Here is an 11,079-nt window from a genome sequence, read left to right on the forward strand (position 1 = left end):
CATATTGGAGGATTGCACTACTGTTTTTGTTGTACAGATTCTTGGTTCTTAAACTTTAATGCACGTACCTCTTTAATAAAAATGTCAGAATTTTGTCTTGACAGTCAGAACGATTTATCTTTCAGTGCATTTTGTCTTTAAAGCAATTCAAACATGACCATATCTTTCATTTAGGAGTGACATTTGCACACTTAAAATGATAAACTGTTTCACCATTATTGCACATTACTGTTTTGATGACACACTTCTCATAGCAGCAATGGGAAGATAACCATTCTTCTCACAAATTTTCACTAAATGATACTGATACAGTACACAATATTTCGTTTATATATTTTTCAGTACTTCAGTTTTTCTTCTAGCAAATTTCTTAATAATATAACACATCAGACACATTATCACAATAAAGGCTAAATTTTTTGCATACTAGATACTTTTCCTCATATTTCTTAAGTTCATTTGTGGAGCTAATACCCTCACAATCTTTGACCCCATCTTACCCAGTAGAACAACTGCTACATTTGTGTAAAAACAGGGAAATGTCATAGCACCGCTGTAAATCAAAGTATAATACTAATCATTTATGCTTATCATAATTTCATTTTTGTCACTCACATTTCATTTTTAATTTGCCTGACATTTTGTTTTACGGCATCGTGTCGTCATACGAATCTCTACTCTCCCAACCATGAAATCCAGAAATCATAAGCTGCCGTCTTCTTTCACTTCCATGGTGAAAGGAGTGTTTGAGCGGAACAAGCTCAGATGCTGGAGAAGGGTGATTAGTGTTTATATTCCTGGGGCCACACCACAAGTTTGTTGTCAACAAATTGCCAGAAGCAGGAAAGTTTCAGCTGACCACAGTGCCTTTTCCTCAGTCTTTCATAAAATAGTCGGCCACCATAGGAGTGGAGGATTTCCCATGGCAACACTGTTCACTTGTTCAAAATAATGGTTGTTAAATAAGAAATATAGAGGTAAGCATGTATTTAAACAGTGCCACAATATATTTCTCAAAACTGCTTGCTAATAGCTCTAATTAGCCCTGTAGAGGCACATTCATAAAAAAGGATACAATTGCAAAGTTAACCAAAAATATGGCTGTTGTAGTTAAGGACCTTCAGGCAACCCATGAAATCCTCAGAATTATGAATAAGATAGTTGCATTTGCCTATTAGAAGGATAAATGATTGATAAATAGTTTGGACAAGAAGAGGATAGAAGCTTTCGAAATGTGGTGCTACAGAAGAATGCTGAAGATTAGATGGGTAGATCACATAACTAATGAGGAGGTATTGAATAGAATTGGGGAGAACAGGAGTTTGTGGCACAACTTGACAAGAAGGGACCGGTTGGTAGGACATGTTCTGAGGCATCAAGGGATCACAAATTTAGCATTGGAGGGCAGTGTGGAGGGTAAAAATCGTAGAGGGAGACCAAGAGATGAATACACTAAGCAGATTCAGAGGGATGTAGGTTGCAGTAAGTACTGGGAGATGAAGCAGCTTGCACAGAATAGAATAGCATGGAGCGCTGCATCAGACCATTCTGAGGACTGACGACGACATTATAAGCACCAATAGGGGGTTAATATATTAAGACAAAAAACAGATTGGTGCTCCAATGTTGATCACAATGGGGACAAACAGGGAACCTATCCTTGTGAATCTTCACTATGCCATATTAGTCTTGAAGGAACTGCAGCATGTTGGGGCAAGACCTTGATAGTTGGAATAGAAGTCCTATTGAGGTTTTCTCTGAACCTTGTCAATCAGATCCTCTCCCAGCAAGGTTGTTGAATAATGAATCAGTTTCACTGTTACTCAGTTCTTGATAGCAGAAAGGTGGTCTTCCCCTTATTGGCAGGTAATAGTGACAAAGTCCTTGTCTGATCTAAAGTCTTGCAGAGCCTTCCATTCAGCATCCAGCAGCACTTTCATTGCCCTCTGCTCATGTACAGAAGGCTTCTCTTTGGCTCCTAAAATGGAGCACTGTAAATGCTGCTTTCCTCAAACTGTAAGTGTTTCTCCATGCATTTGTAATTAGTGTTTGTGGCCCCAGTAATTTTTTCACACTGCTCTGCGAGTGTCACCAATTGCATTTTGTGGCAGTGATTACAGCAACTACCACCATCTGATCTTCAACATTTGTTGTGATGAAATGTTGTGGGACATCCTCGAAACTGTAAAACGTACCAATCTTTACATTGGTTAAGGGTTTATACACTGGCATAGTTTCTCGGCACTTCACAAAACAAAATCTCCCTCCCCCCCAAAAAAAAAAGCATTTTGGAAAGATCTTTAACGTGCAGCAACACATTAAAATGTAACAGTACAGAAGCCCAGCTCCAATGTCAAATCTAACATAACTTCTCATACCAGCTCCATTCACCAAATCTAACAAAGCAAGTCCAACATTTCAGGGATAACATAGTACAGTTGATCATACCATGTTTTACATTTTTGGAGGTGATAACTTCGCTCATTACCAGACATACACCAATTAATCTGTTGACAACTCTTGTCACAACTTTACAGGAACCAGAACTCACCAGACAGTACTCCAGCTGCACTCCGCACCAAGGCTTTGAGCAAGGTGTATTTATACATCTTTTAACAGTTGCATTCTTTGACATTATTACGTTATTTCATGTTTGATGTTACAATTTTAATAAGTTAATCCAGCAAAAACTGTCATTTCAGGGTTTTAGTAGAAATTAAAATGAGTAAAATGATGATGCATATTTGCAAAATTAACAATCTTTTACAAGTGCAATCTTGAAACATACATATAGTTAACAATTAAGTTTTCATTATTCAGTCCAGAACATTCTTGAACATCTTTATGTAAGTATGCAATTTTATGAAACATTTCTGAGCTGGTACTATTTCTACAACACCAAAATTACAATTAAAAGTCCAAAATGGCTTTTCACAACATTTGAAGGCTAAAATGCGGAATAATTACGCACTCACAAAATCTTTAAATCGTGTTGCAAAAAAATTAATGGATCGTTCTTCTAACATTATTTATGATACAAATTGTCTCCAGTTTAAAACTCTTCCCTAGTTTTCGTAATATGTGAACATTGCACTAAATTTCTCTATAGACTGTTCCAGAAACATTAATTATGAGTATAATTACAAATTTTTAGTTGGTGATTTCTGAAGAATGTTGTCCTGACTTGCAAAGATACATAAATATTAAGGTTTTCCAAAATTGTTTACACAGTTAATTTGCATTATGGTAAACAATGAATTTTAATACTTGAATTATAATTACAAACTTGAATGAAAAGGGTTACTAACATTGAAACACCATTAACACTAATTCCAGAACTTGTTCTTTCTCTTCAAAACATTCAGAAATTTATATCAAAGTGATAAAGTAATGTACAGTTAGGATAAGTCATTATCTGATTAAGAATATACATTAACTGGTCTGTGACACAGTTTAATGTTTTCGTTACAACTATTTCACACTGTTGCACTATGTGATTTTATTTACCAAGTGTCCTTATACACTACCCACAACTGTTTTAGCTTGTATCACATACTACAAAACCTGCTGTATTGGGTACCCCACATGACCCAATACAGCTTGTTTAGTTACAATGTATGCTGCATATTTTTGTATTACAATACATTGCATACCTTCATATTATGAAAGTATAAAGTCAAATTCCACCAAACACGGCTTGTTAGTTTTGAAGCACTGAAACAGAGATTGTGATGGGTTTTGTAACCCAATCACAGCTCATGTCACATGATCTAGCCAACTGTTGACTGCAGATGTTTAGAGCATAGAACATGTGGTGTAGTCAGCCAATAGCAACAGCACTGTTAAGTAGCATGAACATACACATAGAAAAAGTTTTTTTTTTTTTTTTTTTTTTTTTTTTTTTTTTTTTTTTTTTTACTCAAATGTCTAGTCTTCTGGCCACAAAGTTCTTCTAAGTGGCTGGTCCTCAAAGTGTTAAGTTTTAAATGATAGTCAAATGCTCTGTGATTTAAGAAATTGATCTCATGTTCACAAACGTAACATAATTCATCTCGCATAAAACAAAACTTACTTTGAAAGTAACTCTTTTCAAACCACCATTCACAATATTTTCCAGCGAGCTGTTAGAAGTACATATTGACAGAGAGCACCAGAAAACAGGTGTTACTGCACTTGCGCAGCTATGGTAATGCAGGAAGCCCATGTATTTGTATGTATATACCATCAAGAGATCTTACATTACGTTATAAAAGAAATAGGGCATTTAAGGATACTCAAAGAGCATCCGAATTTCTTAAAGTATACTAAAATGCATAATTTGGCTTAAAATGCAGAGTTGTATGTCCAGATTTATAGAGTATACTATTAAAAAGTTAGCATGTACCTACAATTTCCTTCTACTGTCCCAAATTTTAATTTTTAGCTCATTTTTTTCATGTAAAAATTATAAATTTTATTATAAAATTCGTATAAAATTAAGAGAAAATAAAAAAGTAAATGGAGGTAAATCATTACAGTAATTCACATTCCTAAAATTTTAATACAAAGTAAAAAAAAATTAAGGGAAAAAGTGTAAGTTTGTTTTCTTACATTCTATTTTTTTGAAATAAAGTTTGAAGAAAAAAGGTAAACAGAGGTAAATAAAACAGCAAAAAAATTATTCACATTTACCTAAAATTTTTCCTTTAATAAGATTTCAAAAAGGTGCAAACAACCCCACATTGGCCATGTGTGCTGGAAGATGAAAACGTGCACCTGAAATTCAGTGAACAGTTGAAACTAGCCATTAGTGGGGAATGAAACACATGGTTTCAAATAAATTGTGACTTCCTCTGCAGAAAATTAATAAAGGTCAAATTTCTGTAGCAGACAGACTGAAATAACTTCATTGTTCTGCAAGGCAATTTTTACTTGACTGCCAGAAAAGTGGAAATAAAATAAAATCAGAAAACTGTAAATAACATATTTTAGCCTTCCACAATTATGTCAGTGTATTTTAATTCACTTGATAGCTCCTGGCCACAGAAATCAGTTTTATTTTCATTTGACTGGAAGGCTCTAAACAAAGAAACAATAGCAAAATCACGAAATGTAAACACGGGTCATGTGGAGAAGCTTGGGTGTATAAGAAAAAATTTTCCGGGTAGCGTCTGCAGTTTGTTGCTACTGCTGAAATGGCTAACAGCCCCACATCAAGTAGCAAGAAGAGGGAGTACGTGCTTCTCATATTGACTCAGCTACCCATGTGCATGAACCCGCTGGCAACAGCTCAAACAAACATAATGTAAATAGTTGTGATGTCACGCTCATCAGAAGCAGTTCGTCGTTATGAAGCATTGCATAGTGTATGCCCTGTGTTTTGTTGTTTTAATGGCACATTTCCTTTGCAACTTCTGTTTTATTTTGGTTTTTTTCTCTTGTGTGTTTTAATGCTGCAGTATTATTCTGCAGTAACAGGGTATAGTAAAATGCTTTACTAGAGTAAAAGTTCTTAAAACTCAAAATTACAAAAATTTAACTGAAAAGTAAAACAATGAAAAATTCCGGGTGATCTAAAAATTTCCCAAGTTTTTCCCAGTTTTCTCCCGGATGAAAAAATTCCTGTGCTTTTTCCGGAATTATCTGTTCTCCTGAGGCACATAAACCCTCTCTGTTATCTAGCAGCAAACTCGTCTACAGCAACATGGATACTCTACAAATCACACTTAAGTGCCTGGCAGAGGGTTCATTGAACGACCTTCAGTATATCTCTCTCTTATTCCAGTCTTGAACAGTGTACAGAAAAAATGAACACTTATACCTCTGTACAAGCTCTGATTGCCCTTATTTTATTGTGAAAATCTCATTCGGAGGAGAAAGTTATAAGAAGATGCTGCTGCAACAAGAAACGTGTGTTTTTATGATGTCCACCCCAAATCCTGTATCATGTCTGCAGTACACTCTCCTCTATTTCTTGATAATACCAAACATGCTTGACATCTTTGGACTTTCTTGATGTACTCGGTTAATCCTATCTAGTGAGGATCCTGCACTGCGCAGTAGCACTCAAAAAGAGTGTATTTGCAACAAATCTGCCAAGGAGGTCGCAACAACAAGTAAATCTCATTGTTAACGTTTGACCATCAGGTGCAGATGAATCTGCAATTGTTTTTAGAGCTCAATCACAACAGGTTGTTGGTTCTATAAACAGACTGACAATAGCTGATGGACCGTGTCCTTCATGCCTGAGAGAGAATTTAGCTGTGGAAAATATTTTAAAGGTTGACATGAACTCCTCTATGCCTTGGTCAAAACTGACAGGAAATCAAGTTTAAAGTCTCTAAAAACAAGAATCTTCCAGTTAAGCTTACATGACATTTTTAAAAACTGTTTCTAGTTGCATTATGAATGTTAATATATTTTCTGCCAATGATTTGTAAACTGTCAGCAGTACAGTCTTGTTTTTTTTTTTTTCTGCTCCAGTATTGGTACTGTCCTATGAGGTGTTAGATACAATGTGCAATAACCTGAAGGGTGTAAACTCCATTATTATTTTTCTCTCCATATGTAACCCCCTTCCCACTTTCTTTTTATTGGTTCTACAGTAGTATATTAGTTTGTAGTCATCAAGATGAATCCATTCACTTTCAGTGCTTTCCATTTCCTTATGTTTGTTTCAACTGTAACCATATTACTCTGCAGCTCTCTCTTTGACATGCATTTACTCTAAAAGAGTGAACACACTAGATATCACTGGAATAGGATTGATACTGCTTTGGTGGCAAGTAGCTATGCAGAAGCATTCAGATTCAAACCATATACTTTATGTAAAGGAACAGAATGAAGCAAGTGCAAATGATTCCACTGTGCTGTTTTAACACTTCCTAAGATAAGTGTTTTTGATGTGTGAACTTCTTAATTATTCTCCATTACTAGGTTTTTAGTTTTCTGTGAATTTAATTTTAGTGTTCCTTACATTCACAAGTTTGTTTCTGTAACTTTTGTTGTATCACAATGTAAACCACTTGATATTTCCCCTTCTCTACCGTCAATTCTAGTGCGTACCTTCTTCTCTTGTTGCTTTTTGAAGAATATGGTGAATACTTGAAATCCTTTCACAAGTTCTGTAAGTGCTCCTCTCCAATTTTTTTTCTCCATGTTCTAATGCCCTTGGACTTGCACTCAAGTCTCCTAAAAATTTCATGACAGAAGTGAAAATGTTGATATGAGGCTTATCAGATGTTAAATTAGAGTTGCTGTAGGCCAGTCAATTGGAGCACACATCATAACAGTTTCACAGGACCCATAGAAAGAACACAGTACACTGGTAGTGTAATACTGGACACTAAAGATTATCTACCATCACCGTGTAATTGCATTGTAATATAGTAGTTAGAGTTCACAGATTTCCAGTTTCAGAAGATTTTGTTTAGCTTTCGATAAGCTAGGGTGAATAGATTTATATTGCAGTATATATTATTCTTTTAAAAGTAGTAGTAGTAGTAGACATTACACATATAGTTCAGTGATGCAAAATCAAAGGGTCTCTGCTTTTTTGTGTGCACGTGCTTATGTGGTATAAATTGTCACTAATTTGGTCTTTTCTGCACCTACAGTGAAATCAGTGCGAAACAAAGCGGGATTCTTTGCTGAAAGGCTCCACGATGCTATGGCTGGACTTGGTACAAAAGACAGAACGTTAATAAGGATTACAGCCACACGATGTGAAGTGGATATGGCCGATATTAAGCAGTCATTTCAGGAGCGCTATGGAAAAACATTGGAGAGCTTTATCTCAGTAAGTAGCTTAGTTTTTAGATACCACTACTGTTGTCACAGTCATAATAGAATGCAAAATCAATTGGTAGTAATTTCAATAGTTAGTGTTTGAATAGTGTGAGAATTGTTCATTTGTTATTCACTTGAACACCTTCTTGAACTTACAGTTGCATTCTTTTTCCAGGGTGATACATCAGGAGATTACAAGAAAGCACTTTTGGCACTTGTATCATGAACTGTTTAAACTGTGTTATTTTTTAGTATACATATGCTGCAATGATTTGTAAAACAGTTATCTGAACTTCCATGTGTACATTTAAGGATGGTTATCACTTTTTGCCATTTTTGTAAATCTCTCTGTACCACAGATTTTTATTAACTAAATTACAAAGAATTTTTGATAAACTATATTTACCACATGAACATTTAGTACCTAAAATCTAAATTTGCTAAGCAATTGCTTGAATATTATAGATGTAGGAATAGTTTGTGTATTCCCCCCCCCAATACATTTCAGTGCCTTTCATGGCATTCCTTCAACAGATAATAAAAAGAAACCTTAAAATAAGGTCATTCTTAAATTCAAATGTTCAGTGAAAAAGTGTTGAGCACAATAGATTGTACTCTACAAGTGACAATGTTTAAAATGCACTATGGTTATGTAAGGCAAATAATTCACTTGCTTGAGCTCTACTGTATTTTTATTCCTTTTTATGTATTAAAAATAACCAATAATAATAATAATAATAAAGTTTCCATATACATTGGACAGCATGTCAAAAATTTGCAAATTTGCATCCCATAAATTAATGCAAATGCAGTTTTCACTTGCAACATGATGGAATAACTAAATCTATTTTTGATCAGTGAAATCTCTGTATTTTTCATTCATGTGTTGTTGCCATAAATATAGTGGATCTGAAAATACTTTCATTACACTACATATTTTCAGTAAATCTAGATAATAACACACACACACACACACACACACACACACACACACACACGGAACCAAGTGTTCTTTCATCAAACAGAGAAGGTGACTAGGGGAACAAGATCATCCAGGAACTAAATAGTCATAAAATATCACAGCCCAAGTATGAAACTGAAAATTAGCAATGAAATGGTTACATAATTGAAAAAATTGAGTCATTAACAGCAGCTTAGCAGTAAATGAAGAGATATGGACAGTGCAGAAGTAGAAGCCAGGTCCACAAAAGGTAATAACTTAAAAAGAAAAAATAAATGTCTCAAAACATAACACGTGAAATGGGAAGAGAAAACAATGGTAGAATGTTCTGTACATACGGAATGCAGGAACAATGACTGCTTAACTGCCACTGCGTGTGCTGTAATTGAAGGGTGTGAGATATATAATGGTAACACACATTACCTATGAATGGATACTCAGTTGAAAAAATTAAAAAAGTCATACAAATGTTATTGATATTTTACTACTATTGTAATATTCACTGTTCAGACTGAAGCACGAAAATAAAGAGCAAAAGTACAAACTTTGTATTAACAGTGTAGAAATGTTTATTTTCCTATCAGTGGCGAACATCTTTTGTGGCGTGCATTGTTTTCCTGTAACTAGCACAACACTACTGATAGTCATGATGTCCTGTCAGCAGAAGCATCTTCACACTGCTGCTCAGTTGTAGATGTTACCTCAGTTTTTATGGCTCTGTAGAAGTTGTGAGAAATGAGAGATATCCACTTCGGTGCAGAATTGAGGTCTTGTTTTTTCTTTGGTCCATTTGGAAATGAACCAGGATTCGTTCAATGACTGGTACCTTGTAAGGTTGAAGGATAATCTCATCTGTTTAATTTGATTTTCTGCCAATCTTCTCCATGAAATGAGTTTGGTACCAACAAGATCCCTGACAGATCTGCAGTGAGGGTGAGGCATGTAGCATTTCTCAGTAACACCATGTGCCATTCTTCTGATTAAACAGATCTCGTATCACTGGAGCATATCAAACCTTCAGATGACATAACATTGGTGCGAAGCGGTCTCTCTTGGCTATACTTAAAGATGTTCACTTAGTCTTTAAGGGGAGCACATTACTGCTTGTTGGTGAACATATTTCTCTGCTGCACCAAAGTCTCAATCACTTGGCAACATGCACTGTCTAGAGTGGGTAATGATTTTCAGTCAAAAATCTTCCTTTTGCAATAGGCAGCATCCAAACATAAACAATGTTCAAATTTTTGTTGTGCCTGGAGCTACTTTCTCTGAACCCCTTGATGCTACTGTTTCATCCCAAACAAAAAATGCTCTGACAATGAATGCTGATGTTATATGTTCAAAATTTCCTCCAATAGAATATTGGCCCTGTAACAAGATAACGAGGTGAAGGTGAAAAGGGGGGGGGGGGGGTGCCTGTTGCAAATCAAAAGTTATTACATGTGTATCTTTATCAAAAACTGCCTGCTGGGCTACCTGGGCTTTTCTGGAATATAATTTCTTCAATTTATTTACTTCTCTTAACTTTTACAGGTCGTTTTTGCAATGTTCAGTTCAATTTAATTTGAATCACATGTTGGGCAATTATCTGGTTTTGGCAGTTTGAATAAAATATTGTCATCTCAAAAAAAAAAAACAAAAAACAAAAAAAAGTGAAGATGCAGAAAAATACATGCTGTGCTTTGATGGCAGGACAGTATTCATCTTCATATTTGTTATAGAACTTTGGTCTGGAATATTCCATTGATGCTGTGGTGTAACATGGGATTTTTAGGAATAACATGTTCCACGTTTATCGTCTTAGGCCAACAAAAAGTGTTTATGATAAGTGAAAATGTAGTTAAGGTAGTTAAATCCAGAACATTCCACTGTACATACTCTAGTTCGATATGTGCGCAGATGAAGTATAAGTCACTGCAGCTCCGGACAGTGCCAAGGTGTGATGGCAACTAAACCTCTCCACCTGCTGTGGCAGAGCACTTGTTCTTTAGACGTTGGGGCTTGGCAGTGCCTTGGAAGTCAAGGAGAAAGATGTGCACAAGAAGTAAATAGTCATAAACAATTCTCTCTCTCTCTCTCTCTCTCTCTCTCTCTCCCTCTCTCTCTCTCTCTCTCTCTCTCTCTCTCTCTCTCTCTCTCTCTCTCTCTCTAATTTCAAAGCAAGATACATGTATAATAATCTGTCATGATCTGTGAAGTAAGAGATCTGTTCATCCATCACTGTAATTGAAGCTATATACGGAAAACATGGTGCTTAAAATACAGAAGAGTTACCACTAAGGTGTTTGTCACTTAGTAGCTTGGGCAGATTGGAACTCTCTTCCAGTACCCATGCATTGCAGCAAGATGAA

At 35.5% G+C, this 11,079-nt stretch overlaps 1 protein-coding gene across 7 annotated transcripts in view; it reads left to right on the top strand.

Moving 5' to 3' along the window:
• The window catches only part of LOC124716227 (annexin B9-like), a 138,486-nt gene extending 130,320 nt beyond the window's left edge, over positions 1-8,166 (top strand). For all 7 annotated transcript variants that reach the window (XM_047243160.1, XM_047243159.1, XM_047243157.1 and 4 more), the window contains 2 exons: positions 7,596-7,777; positions 7,943-8,166. In XM_047243160.1, the coding sequence (XP_047099116.1) occupies positions 7,596-7,777; positions 7,943-7,993 (233 nt within the window). In that variant the 3' untranslated portion in view covers positions 7,994-8,166. The remainder of the gene's footprint in view (positions 1-7,595; positions 7,778-7,942) is intronic.
• Positions 8,167-11,079: the final 2,913 nt, after the last annotated feature.

The sequence above is a fragment of the Schistocerca piceifrons genome, chromosome 1 (assembly GCF_021461385.2).
Source record: "Schistocerca piceifrons isolate TAMUIC-IGC-003096 chromosome 1, iqSchPice1.1, whole genome shotgun sequence".
NCBI lineage: Eukaryota > Metazoa > Arthropoda > Insecta > Orthoptera > Acrididae > Schistocerca > Schistocerca piceifrons.